We start from the raw sequence: 17,442 nt of genomic DNA, 5'->3' as shown, positions 1-17,442 counted from the left end.
GTGGTTGTGAGAAACATCTTTAGAAGTTCCCGTTGTAGCTCACTGGGTAAAGAAGCCAACAGTGTCCATGAGGATGTGGGTTCAATCCCCGGCCTCTTTCAGTGTGTTAAGTATTTTGCACTGCCGCAAACTGAGGTGTACGCCTGCAGCTGCAGTTCTGATTCGACCCCTAGTCCAGGAACTTCCGTATGCCTCAGGTGTGGCCCAAAAAGAAAAAAGAAAAAAAAAATCTTTATTATGTCTCCGTAACACTTCATTACAGAATGGGTATCACTTCCATTCACTGAAAGAACACTCTACTGAACGCAATTTGCAAGTAGCTTGTTAGAAATGTCTTTTTTACCCTCAGATAATACGTTGTAATTTGACATCTGTATCCACTACAAAGTGATTACCACCCAAAGTCTAGTTTATCATCCATGACCATACATGATCCCCTTTATCCATTTTGACCATTCCCCTACCCCGCTACCCTCTGGTAACCACCAATCTATTTTCTGTGTCTATAAGCTTGTTGTGTTTTGTTTTCATTTGAGTTTTTTAAAAAGATATATTCCAAATACGAGTGAAGTCATACAGTATTTGTCTTTCTCTGTAATAATTTATTATTACTTTTTGCTTTTTAGGGCAGCACCTGGAGCATATGAAAGTTCCTAGGCTAGAGGTCGAATCAGAGCTACAGCTGCTGGCCTACACAACAGCCACAGCAACACCAGATCCTTAACCCACTCAGCAAGGCCAGGGATCGAACCCATATCCTGGTGGATACTAGTCAGGTTTGTAACCCACTGAGCCACAACGGGAACTCCCTGTAATAATTTATTATTTTATTTATTACTATATAATCAGCTTCTAACCCAGTGCCTGACAATGTAATAGGTGTTAATAAATTATCTACTGAATAGATGAATAAAACAATTTTTAGGGCCTAGGAAAATGCATATAAATACAATTATAGGAGGAGGAGATGACAGACTCTCATTTCACAGGGAGTTCCTAACATTGCAAAGGGTTAAAGAGATTTCCCTTAAAAAATAATATTTAAGCTAAAGTAAACAAAGAAAAAAGAACATTCTTGGTACAGGAACAAAGACTGAGAGTGTCATAGTAGAGATTGAAAGAAAGACTAAAGTGTATTAAGTATGTGGGAAAACAGCAGAAAAGGTAAGCTGGACTCATATCACACAGAGTACTATCAGTAAGGTTAAGTTTTTGTTTTGTTTTGTTTTTGCTTTTTAGGGCTGTAGGTGTGCTACAGCACATGGAAGTCCCCAGACTAGGGGCCAAATTGGAGCTGCAGTTGCTGGCCTACACCACAGCCAAAGCAACGTCCGCAAACTACACCACAGCTCACAGCAACACTGAATCCTTAACCCACTGAGAGAGGCCAGGGATGGAACCTGCATTCTCATGGATACTAGTCAGATTCCTGCCCTCTGAGCCACAACGGGAACTCCCAGTCATGTTGCTTTTTAAACTTAATAGCCTTATAACAGAATTATCAGGACTAAAATGGAAACTGACATGAGAGTATACACATACACACTTATGAACAAACCACCACACCACCACAGGCTTCTAGTCTCCCCAGTACTATTCTTCTAGTCTCCCCAATACTATTCTTTGTCAATTTCCTGTTCATTCCTCATTCCATAGGCAGGATATTCTTTTAAAAATGTATATATTATCACATCAATTTACACTTTTATTAATTATTTTCAGAAATAGTAAGCAAATCACTGATGTGCTTAGAGATTCACTGTGAGAATAGAGATTTTCTACAGAAACATTTTCAAAGCATCATTTGATCACAGAACAGAAATCCTTTATTAAAGCAGGATTTTAAACCATAAAGCAAGGGAATTAGGCAATAGAGCTACCTGTGGCTCTAGGATAGATTTTTAAGACCCATATCATACCTCGTCTAGGTTTAACTGGTAGAGTATGCTGGAAAGGAGACTGCTATGAATTGCCTATAACAGGGTTGGATTAAGGCTTTTTGTAATCGTTTTCTATGTCTGATGTGCTAGCACAGCATACTGGTTGGTTAAAACCTTAGGCTCCTGAGTCAGACTAGCTGAGCTCCAAATCCGCCTCTATTACTTCCTGACTGCATACTCATTTCTCTAAGCTTCAGTTTCTAAAGATATGAGCCTTTCCTTATCCCTAAGTTGTTGGCAACTGCATCAATAGGTTTATTACCTTTTCATACACAAAGTAACTCATATTTAAATCTGGTCCCTTATGCTTCAGGGTCTGTGGCAACTACTCTCTGGCTATGGTCCATGGTTTTATTCCTGTTCACAAAATCCACAATGCCTTAGTGATTGGGATGCATTTTAATACTAACTCCTAGTGGTCTTTACTGGGGCATTAGTTACTTCTGAATAATATGGAGGAATTGAAGTTGCCATTATAGCTCAGCAGTTAATGAATCTGACTAGCATCCATGAGGCTGCAGGTTCTATCCCTGGCCTTAGTCAGTGGGTTAAGGATCTGGCGTTGCAATGAGCTGTGGTGTACGCCTCAGATGCAGCTCAGATCCCCACATTGCTGTGGCTGTAGCGTAGGCCGGCGACTTCAGCTCCAATTCGACCCCTAGCCTGGGAACCTCCATATACCACGGGTGTGGCCCTAAAAAGACAAAAAAAAAAAAGGAGAAATCATGTGGTTTCATCATTTCATCATGCATTACCATGTATGAGAGAGAATCCTGGTTATAGGAATCAACTGCTTCAGTCTGAAAAAATTCCAATCATAGGACCACATAGTTGAGAATTCATCATGCAAATTAAGCCTGCTTAATCAAAATTTCAAATATAGGAGTCCCTGCGATAGAGGCTAGTAGCATTAATGTTGTCTACTATGTAAACGACTATGTAAGTAACTGCTAAACGTTGTCCTTAACAAGGAAGGAGCACCTGGTTAAAAGAAGCAATGAGGAGTTCCTACTGTGGCACAGTGAGTTAAGGATCCAGTGTTGCTACAGCTGTGGTATAGGTTGCAGCTGTGGATTAAAGTCAACCCCTGGCCCAGGAACTTCCACATGCCACAGGTGCAGCCAAAACAGAAAGATATAGAAAAATAAAGAAGAAGCAAAGGAACAACCCTTAGAAAGTGAGGTACAATGCTCTTGGTACTGTGCATGTATGTGTGTATAAATAAAATAAGTCTTTTGGGGCTGTGACTGATTATGGAACTAAAATATCGACTCTAAAAATAACTAAAAATATTTAAACACCACTTCTAAGATTTGTGTGTATATATAATATGAATTCTTAAACTGTGTTGCTTTACCTTTTTCCAAAAATATATGACTATCACTTCCATCACTTTCTAACAACTGTTCTTCCAATATCATGCTGTCAAGTGAAATAGTATCCAGTGAGGTTTGTGAGGGGCTTCTTTTCATATTCTTATAAGAAACAGACAGTGGAGCGAGGTTGGGTAGGCAACGTTCCTTAGGCTTTCCACTGTTAACAAATAAAATTATTAGAAAATCATCACATACAAGGAAAAGAATTCTTTCTAAAGAATACTTTAAACAAAATTTAAAAATAGTATCCACAAGTTTTAAAATTATATTTTATGAGCTCATAGCATTTCCATATTTGGAAAGACCTACTCTTCCATATGCTAACCCCAACAATGTCTTATTTTGTCATGAAATTTTCTGTCCAAAACTAAAATACATTCAGTTAGTACCTGCACATGTGCACACATACAAACAAAACACCCCCCACTTCAATTCCAATACTTCATTGTTACCTTAAAGATGACTGTGATTTAAGTGTTCTGACTGTGGGTACTTCTTCTTTACTGATTTCCAGGTTCTCAGAGAGTGAAGCTGTTTCTGGAAGCAAATCTTCAGCTTTAAAGATGGACTCTATGGTTTCACTTCCTTTCGAAAGCATATTTTGATTACCACCATTATCGAAAGACAGCATACTTGAATCTTCTCTGTAGTTTAAGACACTATTTGAATCTGTATAAGATGAATCCTTTTTGCCACTTGTTTCTGATCCAGTTTCTCCTGAGCCACTTTTGCACACAAATCCACTACTTTCATCTTCGTTTATTTTCCCTAAATTTTTATCTGATAAATAATCCAGAAAAGAAATACCTTTTTGCAGATTTGTATCACTAGCTGATTTAAAAAGCAAAGAATCCTTCAAAGACACATGGCTAAGGTCAACACTCATAGATCTGTTGTCTGACATATGATTAACAGTTACACTCCTAATTTGATTTATACCACTACTAACTTGTTTTCTTTTTGAAGACAAAAACTCTCCATTTTCTGTAGGCAAATAATCAGGAACCATTGGGCTCACACTTTCAGAAACAGGAGATTTAAGAGTATTTGCCTGATCCACTGGATGTAGCAAAAGAGCCACTTCTGCACTTTTAAGTAAAATTCCAATGCAAATAGATGTCTGACTAGCAGGACTGCCAGTTACAGCTTCCACATCTTTCCTTAAATTCTCTGAAAGCAAAACAAGTGACTCGTGGAGGAAAAGCAGGAGCAGATACTGGTAGTGATTGATCTGCATGCTGACATGTTTGTGAACATGAACCAGAACATGAATATCTGCATCTGATGATGAAGAGGAAAATCTTGAAAATGTATCTGAAGGTTTCTGATTACCATTCGCCAAGGGATCAGATTCTGTACTATAATACTCTTTCAGCAGCTTTTTCCGTTTCCACCGGCCAGTCAGATCACTAGATTCACTTTGTGATGTATTTAAAGATACTTGATTACAGGCCTGCAGTTCTTTTTGTGACAATGCATATCTTACTGGTTGACAAATCCAGATGGAAAGAGGGAAAGAATCTACAAAATTTACTGGTCGTCCTTTTCCACTTTTCGTCCCTTCATAATCTATCCAAAATTGAGAAAAATAAACAGCCCAAACATCCGTGGCAGCAGAAGTTTTAAGAGTGTGTTTATTCAACTTGGGAGTAATATTTCCTTTATAAACTTCATGCATTTTAGTATCTTGTTCATGAGCATGTCTCTGGAAGATTGGATGGAGAAGATTAAAACTGTCACCAGATTTGGGGAAGCTGGTGTATGTTTTACTGAAAAAATCACAATCTTTGAAGTCTTGAAACAAAGCTTCTAAATCAGAATGTCGACAATTTGGACAGTGTCTTGTATTTGTAGCAATCATTTCAGAACTCTGAATAGAAATTGCATGTGGTTGATCTTGATGACACTGAGATTTCATTTCAGAAGGAATGACAAACTAGAAGAGAAAAAACATTGATCGAGTCTGACCTACAAACCCACACAACTTGAAGATAATTAAAAACATGACTTAGGAATTCTTTTTGACATTTCTCCCCAAAACACTACTTTCCTATCCAGACAGAAAATGCCAACTCTCTCCCCAAAAATCTTTTTACTAACCCCAATGAAAAAGACTCAAATGATTAACCATTAAGAAAACAACTTAAAAAATGTAAACAATAATTTACATAATTACATATTTGCATACAATATATAAAATTAAAAAAACAAAATTGAATCAAATCAATTATTAAATGTTTACTACGCCCTGAGCATATTTATACCCTAACTATATCAGAAAGTCCAAGTTTGAAAAGATAATTTTTTGTTACAATATTTTAAAAGTACAAACAATTTGGAGGATGACAAGATAAGTAAATGGAAGGACTGAATAATTGTCACTAGAATTACTTTTCTGTGTGAAAACTATTAAGAAAATAAATTTAAAAGAGTATAGGTCAAACTATTTACTAAAATTATTTTCTGGAGTTCCCGTCGTGGTGCAGTGGTTAACGAATCCGACTAGGAACCATGAGGTTGCGGGTTCGGTCCCTGCCCTTGCTCAGTGGGTTAACGATCCGGCGTTGCCGTGAGCTGTGGTGTAGGTTGCAGACGCGGCTCGGATCCCGCGTTGCTGTGGCTCTGGCGTAGGCCGGTGGCTACAGCTCTGATTCAACCCCTAGCCTGGTAATCTCCATATGCCGCGGGAGCGGCCCAAGAAATAGCAACAACAACAATAACAACAACAACAAAAAGACAAAAAAAAAAACTATTTTCTGCAGATAATTAAGCCCAGTCCTCAAAATATTTACAACAAAAACTTCCAAGTGACTGGTTTTAAAACTCAAACTGCTCACATTCAGAAAATGTAAAGATCATTATATAATTGTGTTTTAAATTACAAATGTTATGTGTTTCTTTATATTGGATATTTCAAAGATCTTTAAAACATTTTTGCGACACAACTGTTGAGTATTATTAACTTCATTTTACACAGAGAGGAAATTTAAGGTATATAAATTTAGTCTACCAGCAAACATATCTAGAAAGTGAAATATTCATTCATGCCCAAATCCAAATCTTATTCTATTTACCACACTACACTGGTTTTTGTCGTTGTTGTTTTGTTTTGTTTTCTTCCTTTAAAGTTTAAATATCCACGGAATTCTGATTATCAACTAGTTGGCTGTAATAAACAGCAACTTTCTATTACCTTGGATTAATACCAGAATAACCATAAACAAATAAAACCTAGATATAACTTAAAAGCTTCCATGTATTATTCATCCTTCTTTTAAAAAAAGTTTATCAGCTCTGGTAAGATGAAGAAAAAAAATGATATTTAAATTTATTTCTACTGCTTGTACCCCAAACGGATGGAGGGGGTGGGGAGAAGAAAAATGGAGAAAGAAGGGGAGGGGAGGGAAAACAGTCTCTTAAAGCTTCTACGACTGAAAACTGAAATCAAAACTGAAATTTCAAAATCAAAATTAAGATTACACTGAAACTGAGTTACACTTTAGCACCCATCTTAAACCCTGGAAATTATAATGTTGTTAATATTTCTTCTGTAAAAACGGTTTTATTCTCACAGCCACTTGTTTATATGGTACCTTTAGCATTAAGCCATCAACTCGAATATCAACATGCTCATCAGATTTTGAATTGTCATTCAACTTGTATACAGCCATAAATTGATTAAGACTCTGTTTTAAATCCAACAGAAACTGATTTAACCATAGAATACTTCTTTCATCCACAGTAAACTGTAGTGCATTCAGCTGGCTATAAAGGTTGGGAGATGGAACTGTGGAGAAAAAAAAATTTTTAAGATTTTTAATAAATTGATGGTTTTGAATCTTTCCTGAGAACATAAAAATACATTTTTAACAATTTTTATTCTTTTTAAATTAATATAAGATTTTACGATGTTATTTACAAAATTAATGTGATACTATGTAGGGATGACAGCAAACACATTTACAGAAACAAATAATATTTTCCTATGCTTCGCTAATTAAAAATATTTAGCTTCATCTAAAACAAACTGTATAAATGAGTTATTGTCATATTTTCCTAATGTTACAGTGATCAAGAGAAGCAAACTTCAAAAAACCTGTACTTTCTTGACGAAGTATCACATCAAAGTGGTGGTTCTAAATCACATATTTCTGTAAGGACTTACTACCTGAATCTTAATCTGAATTCTCTACAACGAGAGAACAATGTTTAATGACTAATTTCTCATGAAAGTGGTAAGCTAGGCAGTTCTCCTTAGAGGAGAGACCATTTATAGTTTTATTCTTCATTTACTCCTAAGCCTAGAATAGTGTCTGGTGCAAAGTAAAAACTAAAGTATCTCTTAGCTCCTCCAAACTATTAGAATGCTTAGGGATTGGATAAATGTTTTAGTGCTAATTTATATTAAACTAATATTCATAATTAGAGTATATATCACTCCCTGAAATACCCATCTATTGTTTCATAAAATCCATTTATGTATTCAGAGCATCTTGATGAATATCTTTTATTCTAAAAATTCAGATCTACTTACATTTACCAAAGCAAGCAGTATGAATATATATAACTTTTAGATCAATAAGGAAAATAAACCCAAGGTGTGGGATACCAGGGGAGAAACAGCATTGTAACAATGTCCTGAATAGGATTTATTCTGTTTGGTTTTCATTCATTCATTCATTCATTCATTCACTTTCTTTCAACAAAGATTAAAAGAAGCCAACTACATTTTGTGTATTGCATTAAGCACAAATAATTTAAAAAGGGCATAGTCCTTTTCTTTAAAAGTGTATAGATTATTACACAAGACATACATGAAAGTAGAAAAATTATAATTAAATTATAATGTATTGTTTACTGGGTTGTGAAGGTGCTTATCTTTGAGAAGAGTAAGGAAATGAGGTGCTGAGGAAATCACATCAAGGGAAGGAGATGGAATCTCAAATACAGACTGAGTGATGATGACAGCCACAGAGAGAACCAGAGAGCAGATGCAGTCCAGAAGGAGAAAGAGAACTCTGCCTGCAGGTCCAGGATAGAGGAAGAAACCTGGGACACTAAGCAGCAGAAAGATCTATATGCAGTTTCTAACAGGAGTCTACTTATGATTAGATTATTATGTAGCTATTAAAGATATCTGAGATGAACTTGTAAAAAACTAGGACCATTAAGGGAAAAGGACAGGATGAAATCAAATCAAGGACAGATTACAAACAGGACAAACTACACTATACTTACTGTTATGTCTGAATTAAATCCCCTCAAAATTGATACACCGAAGTTCAAACCCCCAATATCTAAGAATTAATTGTATTTGGAGATGGAGCTTTTCAAGAGGCAATTATGTTAAAAATGATTTATACAAGTGGACCCTAGTCCAGTATGACAGGTGTCATAAGAAGAAGAGATCAGGAAACACACACACAGGAAAGACCATGTGAGCAGACAGACATGTAAAGCCAAGGAGAGAGGGTTCTGAGGAAACAACTCTCAACATTTTGACGCAGAATTTCTAGCCTTCAGAACTGGAGGAAATAAATTTCTGTCGTTTAAACCACCAAATCTGTGATATTTTGTTATGGCAGCCCAAGCAAACCAATATATTTATGTTGGGAGAAATGTTTCCAAATTGTAGACACATGGGCAATTTAAAAATTTTTGGCATTCTCTTTTTAATATAATGAACTTATGCTAATTTTATAATTATAAAAAAAGGGTTATACATTTTTAAAGTTGGATCACTCAACAGAGATGAGGAGGTCCCACTGTGGTGCAGTGGGTTAAGAATCCTCCTGCAGCAGCTCAGGTTGCTGCAGAGGCACAGGTTTGATCCCTGGCCCAGTGCAGTGTTACCCCAGGTGCAGCATAGTTCACAGCTGCAGCTCAGATTCAATCCCTGGCCTGGGAACTTCCATATGTCACAGGTGCTGCCATGAAAAAACAGAGATGAAATGTGAGGACTGAAAATGGATCCCTGTACGTGGGGATTCATGTATGCTCTTTACTTTTGTATATGCTTGAAAATTTCCATAGTAAAAAATTAAAAACAGTTAAACATAACCAACGAATTTCACTCCTCGGTATCCAAGGGGCTAAGGTTTAAATTGCTGTTTAAATTTTTTTAGGAGAAAAGTGTATAAATTACACTTCCCTAAAACTGATAGAAATGAACCTAGATTTAGAAGTCAGAAATCCTAGAAACCATAGGCTGCACTTCAAAGAAAAATTACAAGCTCAATGAATAAGCTTGTAATTTAAAGAAAATTTGGTAGGAGAAGGTTGGAATCCCCTTGTTTCCAGTTTGGTTGGAAACAGAGGGATTATCGAATTACAGATAAATGGTTGTAAATACCCTGGGGAGGCAGTGAAATATGGAGGTGGGGGGAGGGATGAGAATTTCAACTTAGAAGATCCATGCTTCTAAGCCACTTTATGCTTTAAAGTGCCAAGCAAATGCCTTAACCTATCTTAATTTTCTCACTGTTTCAATCAGGAAAGTAAAAAACATACACAAAAAAATTACACAAAAGACTACTGAAAAGCATGACATTGAGATTTAAATCCTAAAAGTTTGGTACAAATGAGGGTTAAAATGATAAAATAGTTCGATATCTTTTTCTCTGAAGGAATTTCCAGGATATCTCTCTTTTTTATGTAAACAACAAAGGAATGAGCATCAGAAATTCTCTTTGAAACTAAAAACCTAAATAAAGCGAATATTACACAAATGTGCCAAGTAGGTCAAAGAATTTGGAGTTACACTTTTAAAGAGAGGACATATTTTTTTTCCCTCCAATAACATAACCCATTTCATTTGAATACTTTTTCTCAACTATGATTTTCAAGCAAAATAATGAAAAAGGTAACACATAAACACAGGCAAATTTTAGTTTGAAGAACTAGATGAAGTGAGACAACAGCAAAGAACACAAATGTATAATCATAGAGTAGCTCACAAATAAAAAGCCAGGTAATTTAATGTTTCTAACTAAAGACAAGTGCCAGGAGTTCCTGTCTGACTCAACAAATCTGACTAGTATCCATGAGGATGTAGGTTCAATCCCTGGCTTTGCTCAGTGGGTTAAGGATCCGGTGTTTCCATTAGCTGTGGTGTAGGTCACAGATGTGGCTTGGATCCCACATCTGTGGTGGTGTAGGCTGTGGTGTAGGCCAGCAGCTGTAGCTCTAATTCAAGCCCTAGCCTGGGCACTTCCATATGCCATGGGTATTGCCCTAAAAAGCCAAAAAAAAAAAAGTGCCACAAGTTGCCCAACGTATATATTTGTGTATCAACATCTAGACCCCCAAATTCTCTACAGTTAAAAGGATAACTTTATTATTACTTATTTTTCAATGAAATACAGTTTTATATAGCTGAAATATAAATGGAGTTTTACCAAAGGGGAGAAAAAATGAACTTATTCTACAAATAACCTTTCATTCATTCATTCTTTTTTTTGCTTTTTAGGGCTGCACGCATGGCTTATGGAAGCTCCCAGGCCAGGAGTCAAATCAGAGCTACATCTCCTGGCCTGCAACACAACCAGAGCAATGCCAAATCTGAGCTGCATCTGCGACTTATACCACAACTCACAGCAATGCCAAATCCTTAACCCACTGAGTGAGGCCAGGGATCCAATCCTCGTCCTCATGGATACTTGTCAGGTTTGTTACTGCTGATCCATAACGGCAATTCACATTCTTTCATTCAAACGCCAGGGATAAAATGAAGCATGAATACCACATGGTTCCTGATATCAAGGATGCAACAAGCTAGTAAGGGAAAAGAACATACGAACAAATAATAAAAAGTAAAATATAATTTTACATATTATACTAAACATGATTACATACTATACTAAACATGATACATATACATGTTTATATATATTAAACATGACTACAAGAGTAAATAACCTTTGTTTCTTTTTTCACATTTATAAAACTTGCAAACTTAGTAAGAGGAAAAAAAAAAACTTCCTAAGTAGTGGACAAGTAATAACAAAACAGGAAACTGTCTTACTTGGAAAATCCTTTCCATCTGGATAGTAATATTCTGTGAATTCTATATAAACAGCTGACATCTCTTGTGGCAGATAGAGGGATTTTTTATTGCAAGAAACCATACTTTTGGGGGAAGAACGACACTGCTCTGCTGTAGAGACCTGAAAAAATAAAGTTTACTGAAGTGACACTAAATAAAGAACTTTCCAAAAAATTTATACAACATGGGAGTTCCTGTCGTGGCGCAGTGGTTGACGAGTCCGACTAGGAACCATGAGGTTGCAGGTTCGGTCCCTGCCCTTGCTCAGTGGGTTAATGATCCGGCGTTGCCGTGAGCTGTGGTGTGGGTTGCAGACGCGGTTCAGATCCCGAGTTGCTGTGGCTCTGGTGTAGGCTGGTGGCTACAGCTCTGATTCGACCCCTGGCCTGGGAACCTCCATGTGCCACGGGAGCGGCCCAAGAAATAGCAAAAAAGGCAAAAAAAAAAAAATTTATACAACATGGACATCACTGCAAATTCTTAAAACTACTTTTAATAATTTATTAATAGGTAATTTCCAATGCAATCTTTATTATATATTTAATTTCATACTATTTTAAAGTAACACCAACCAATGTATTCAGAAAACTATAACCTCTTTGGATTCGTTATCAAAGTCAACTCTGTACAACATGCCTTGCAAACTTACTACCTTACAATAACAGGCAATATTTCTATAAAACAATACAAATAAATAAACAGCAGTGTCAGGACACAGATCCAAATCCTCAAGACTAGACTGCTTCCCAAAAATGTACTTTATAATAATTGTTTACCATAATTAATTATTATAAAAAACAATATAACTATATACAGAGCTTCAGCTTGGAATAATTTTAAAAACTGTTGAGATAGTGCTGAAGGCTACACAACAATATTACTCAATGCCAATGATTTACACACTTAAAAATGGTTAGACGTTCCCGTTATGGCTTAGCAGGTTTAGAAGCAACTAGTAACCATGAGGATGTAGTTCGATCCCTAGCCTCACACAGTGGGTTAAGGATTTGGCAAGCTGTGGCATAGGCTACAGATGTGGCTTGGATCCCATGTTGCTATGGCTGTGGTGTAGCTCTGCAGCTTCAGCTCTGATTTGACCCCTAGCCTGGGAACTTTCATATGCCACTGTTGTGGCGCTAAAAAGAAAAAAAAACAAAAACAAAAAAAGGTTAGTAGTTTTCTGGTGGTGGGATGGGTAAAGAATCCAAAGTTGTTGCTGCTGTGACTCAGGCTGCTGCTATGGCCAGGGAACTTCCACTTGCCATGGGCAGGCCCCCCCCAAAAAAAGGTTAAAACAATAAATGTTATGTCATACATATTTTGCCACAATAAAAATAATTTAGAAATAACAATACAGGAGTTCCCATCGTGGCTCAGTGGTTAACGAATCTGACTAGGCACCATGAGGTGGCGGGTTTGATCCCTGGCCTCACTCAGTAGATTGAGGATCTGGTGTTCCCATGAGCTGTGGTGTAGGCCACAGATGCAGCTTGGATCCCTTTGCTGTGGCTCTGGCATAGGCCTGTGGCTACAGCTCTGATTAGACCCCTAGCCTGGGAACCTCCATATGCTGTGGGTGCAGCCCTAGAAAAGGAAAAAAAAAAAAATTAAAAAATAACAGTACAACTATAAATGCTCCTGTCAAATAGTTTGATTTCTTAAATTATTTTTATTACACATTTCCACTCTCCCTCCAAAACAGCTAATTTATAATTTACATCAAAAATGTGTATACTGGAGCTCCCATTGTGACTCAGCAGGTTAAGAACATGACATAGTGTCTGGGGGATGCAGGTTTGATCCCTGGCCTCAGTGAGTTAAGGATCCAGTGTTGCTACATACAAGATGTGGATAGCTTGCAGATGCAGCTTGGATCCAGTGTTGCTGTGTCTGTGGTATAGACTGATAGCTGCAGCTCCAATTCAACCCCCTACCCTGGGAACTTCCATATGCCCTGGGAGGTATCTCAAGGTTTTGTTTTTGTTTTTTTGTCTTTTTAGGGCCGCACCTGCGGCATATTGAGGTTTCCAGACTAGGGATCAAATCAGAGCTGCAGCTGGGGGACATAAACAAACCACAGCCATAGCAAAGCAGGATCCAAGCCACATCTGCGACCTACGCCACAGCTCACAGCAATGCCAGATCCTTAATCCACTGAGCAGGGCCAGGGATGGAACCCACATCCTCATGGATACCAGTCAGGGTTGTTAATTACTGAGCCATGATGGGAACTCTGAGGTTACTTTTTTTTCATTCATTCAAGAAACATGTATAGTTCCCACATGAAGTGAAAAGACTTTTCTATGGTTTATTTTTCCTCTTATATAAACTGTTAATCAATCCTGTTGATCATTTGTATAGTCTTCATAAATTTATGCCACTTCCTTAATATCATCTAATTAAGAAGTTTTTCTGGGCCACAAATTCAACTCAAGAGTGTTATTTTAGTACACAACAGCTTTATTTATTTATTTATTTATTTTGCCTTTTCTTGAGCCGCTCCCATGGCATATGGAGGTTCCCAGGCTAGGGGTCCAATCAGAGCTACAGCCACCGGCCCACGCCAGAGCCACAGCAACGCTAGATCTGAGCCGCGTCTTCGACCCACATCATAGCCCACGGCAATGCTGGATCCTTAACCCACTGAGCAAGGCCGGGGATAGATCCCTCAACTTCACGGCTCCTAGTCAGATTCATTAACCACTGTGCCACAATGGGAACTCCACTTCCAGTTACTTTTGTTTTGGTGTTTGTGTATGTGGGATGTCTCTATTGCATTTCACCCTCAAACATATGGATTATAGGTGATTCTACTTTCCCCATATCCGTATGAATTTATTCAAATATGATGCATTATAGAGAGAACATAAAGAAAGAAACAACTTCACAATAAGAAAATAACTCTTAAATCAGGGTTTCTCAAAATTAGCACCATAGACTTCTCACTGTGGCACAGTGGGTTAAGAATCTGACTGCGGCAGTCAGGTTGCTATAGAAGCACTGGTTCAATCACCAGCCCTGTGCAGTGGGTTAAAGGATCTGGCACTGATGAAGCCGTGGCTGGGATTCAATCCCTGGTCTGGGAACTTCCATAAGCCGTGGGTGTGGCCATAAACAAACAAAAAAGTTCATTCAAAATCGGCACTATCGACACTTGGGACCAGGTAATTCTTAGTTGTGGGGGTTGTCCAGTATACTAGTATACTGCAGAATGTTTAGCCACATCACTGATCTCTACCCACTAGTTGTGAGCAGTATCCTCCTCCAACTGTGACAATCAAAATTGTCCTTAGATATTGCCAAATGTCCCCTGGGGGGCAAAACTCGTCCCAGTTGAAAACCACTGAGTAAAATGAAATCTTTTTAGATAAAACAGTCTCAAAGCCACAGGCTCATCAAAATATATCACAACAATTCATAAATAACAACACATACCTAAAATCCTTTATTCAAAAGAAAAAAAAATAGGTTGGAGTTCCTGTCGTGGCTAGGCGATAACAAACCAGATGTATCCGTGAGGATGCAGGTTTGATCCCGGCTTCACTCAGTGAGTTAAGGATCTGGTGTTGCCATGAGCTGCAGTGTAAGTTGAAGATGTGGGTCAGATCCCAGGTTGCTGTGACTGTGGTGTAGGCTGGCAACTACAAGTCCAATTTGACCCCTAGCCTGGGAACTTCCATATGCCTTGGGCATGGCCATTAAAAAAAAAAAAAAAAGTCATACTTCTATTGTGTTGATCTCAAGGACTGCGATGTTAGACCATGTTGTATGATCACAGCCTGGGAATAAGTCTGAATTCTTAGCTATGTAATTATGTTCACAGTATAGCTGAAACTTAGTAGTTCAATAAAGCAAAAGTGGTATTTTAGTTTTTTCCACTAAGACCATTGTGTAATAAAGAATCCAACCTCCAAAAAGAGGTCTGGCCTTTGTCCCTGCTCCTGGGAGGTAATTCTAAACTCTTGGAATTTCCCTCATGGTAGACCCCTGAGACCACGACTGATAGTTTATCCTCACAAGAGGACTCAGAATGGGATTAACCACACCTGACAGTCTTAGTAGTGTTTTGTTTTGTTTTGTTTTGTTTGTCTTTTTGCCATTTCTTGGGCCGCTCCTGCGGCATATGGAGGTTCCCAGGCTAGGGGTCCAATCGGAGCTGTAGCCACTGGCCTACGCCAGAGCCACAGCAACGCGGGATCCGAGCCGTGTCTGCAACCTACACCACAGCTCACGGCAACGCCGGATCGTTAACCCACTGAGCAAGGGCAGGGACCGAACCCGCAACCGCATGGTTCCTAGTCGGATTCGTTAACCACTGCGCCACGACGGGAACTCCAGTCTTAGTAGTGTTTAGAAGGTGAAGGCTTTGGGTCACCTGGCAGCAAGTCCACCTATAGAGACAGTGCAACTACGTGGGCGATGTTTCATGCATATTGTTTCATGCTCGTCCTGGGAAGCTAATGTGTCCTGGAGATGAGGAAGTTCCAAATTGGAGCCCTCTCAAATTCCATTCTATGCTCTCCTCCTACAGCTAGTTTCAATTTGTATTCTTTCCTTGTAATAAATGTAACTCTATAGAGTTCCCATTGTGGTTGGGTGGTTACGAACCTGACTAGTATCATAAGGATGTGAGTTCAAGCAGTGGTCGCGTGCAATGGGTTAAGGATATGGCATTACTGTGAGCTGCAGTGTAGGTCTCAGAAGCCATTCAGATCCTGAGCTGCCGTGGCTGTGGCAAAGGCTGGCAGCTACAACTACAATTCGATCCCTAGCCTGGATCGACTATTGTATCGACTTCCATATGCTGCAGGCTAGGCCCTAAGAAGCAAAAAAAAGAAAAGTTTCTAATTAAGAAAATAAATAAATTAGAAATAAAATTTCTAATTATGAAAATAAATAAGTATAACTGATTTCAGCAAGTTCCCTGAGTTTTCTGGTGAATTCTCAAACCTGTGGGTAGTTTAGGGAAACTCTCCAACCCACAGTTGGTGTCAGAAGTCCTACGCTGACTTAGCAGTCTGTGCTCTTTTGCTTTTTTTTTTTTGTCTTTTGTCTTTTTTCTTTTTTAGGGCCTCATCCACAGCATGTGGAGGTTCCCAGGCTAGGAGTCAAATTGGAGCTACAGCTGCTGGCCTATGCCAGAGCCACACCAACGCCAGATCTGAGCCACATCTTGGACCTACAACACAGCTCACGCCAATGTCAGATACTAACACACTGAGCGAGCCCAGGGATCAAACCCACAATCTCATGGTTCCTAATTGGATTTGTTTCTGCTGCACCACAATGGGAACTCTCCTTTCTTCGCTTTTTTTTTTGGTCATGCCTGTGGCCAAAGCAGTGACAATGCCATATCCTTAACCTGCTGAGCCACCAGGAACTCCTGGAAAACTATGCTCTTAACCTCACGGTTTGTCTCATTCTGGACAACCATATAAACAAAAATTAATGAACTGGTATTTTCTATTCTAATGCAGCCATTTCACAAAATTGATCAAGATGTTTTTAAATAAAATGGTGGCACTGGTTTATAAGAGTGGCTTTGAAAAAAATAAATAAGTAAAAGAGTGGCTTTGGAGTTCCCGTCGTGGCTCAGTGGTTAACGAATATGACTAGGAACCATGAGGTTACAGGTTCAATCCATGGCCTTGCTCAGAAGGTTAAGGATCTGGAGTTGCTGTGAGCTGTGGTGTAGGTTGCAGATGCGGCTTGGATCTGGCATTACTATGGCTCTGGCGTAGGCTGGCGGCTACAGCTCTGATTAGACCCCTAGCCTGGGAATCTCCATATGCCACGGGAGCGGCCCTAGAAAAGGCAAAAAGACAAAAACAACAACAACAACAAAAAGTGGCTTGTAGGAGATACTAAAGGTGTTCAGCAGAAGATTTAATTTAAAAAAAAACATACCTGGTATATATTGAAATCTGCAAGTCTAACCACAACAGAACTTGACATTAGTTTAGCTTTGGATTGCTGAGATAATACTGAAGGTGTTTTGGAAGTACCTTTCAGAGCTGAGTCTTTCTCTGTGGAAAACAAAAATTCCTTTCAATTTACTGCAAAATTATTTTTAATAGTCATT

At 38.4% G+C, this 17,442-nt stretch overlaps 1 protein-coding gene across 5 annotated transcripts in view; it reads right to left on the bottom strand.

The window, feature by feature from the left end:
* The window catches only part of BLTP3B (bridge-like lipid transfer protein family member 3B), a 105,611-nt gene that overhangs the window by 27,729 nt on the left and 60,440 nt on the right, over positions 1–17,442 (bottom strand). For 4 of the 5 annotated variants that reach the window (XR_007135932.1, XM_047788205.1, XM_047788206.1 and 1 more), the window contains 5 exons: positions 17,268–17,386; positions 11,340–11,481; positions 6,910–7,103; positions 3,769–5,252; positions 3,298–3,473 (listed from right to left, as the gene is read on the bottom strand). Coding sequence is in view for 4 of the 5 variants with exons in the window: in XM_047788205.1 (XP_047644161.1) it covers positions 3,298–3,473; positions 3,769–5,252; positions 6,910–7,103; positions 11,340–11,481; positions 17,268–17,386 (2,115 nt within the window). In the remaining variant the exon portion in view is untranslated. Of the gene's footprint in view, positions 1–3,297; positions 3,474–3,768; positions 5,253–6,909; positions 7,104–10,932; positions 11,090–11,339; positions 11,482–17,267; positions 17,387–17,442 lie in introns of those variants that run through there. The other variant, XM_047788208.1, reaches the window with a different exon arrangement.

The sequence above is a fragment of the Phacochoerus africanus genome, chromosome 7, assembly GCF_016906955.1.
Source record: "Phacochoerus africanus isolate WHEZ1 chromosome 7, ROS_Pafr_v1, whole genome shotgun sequence".
Taxonomy (NCBI): domain Eukaryota; kingdom Metazoa; phylum Chordata; class Mammalia; order Artiodactyla; family Suidae; genus Phacochoerus; species Phacochoerus africanus.
This window is presented reverse-complemented; position numbering and strand designations above follow the sequence as displayed.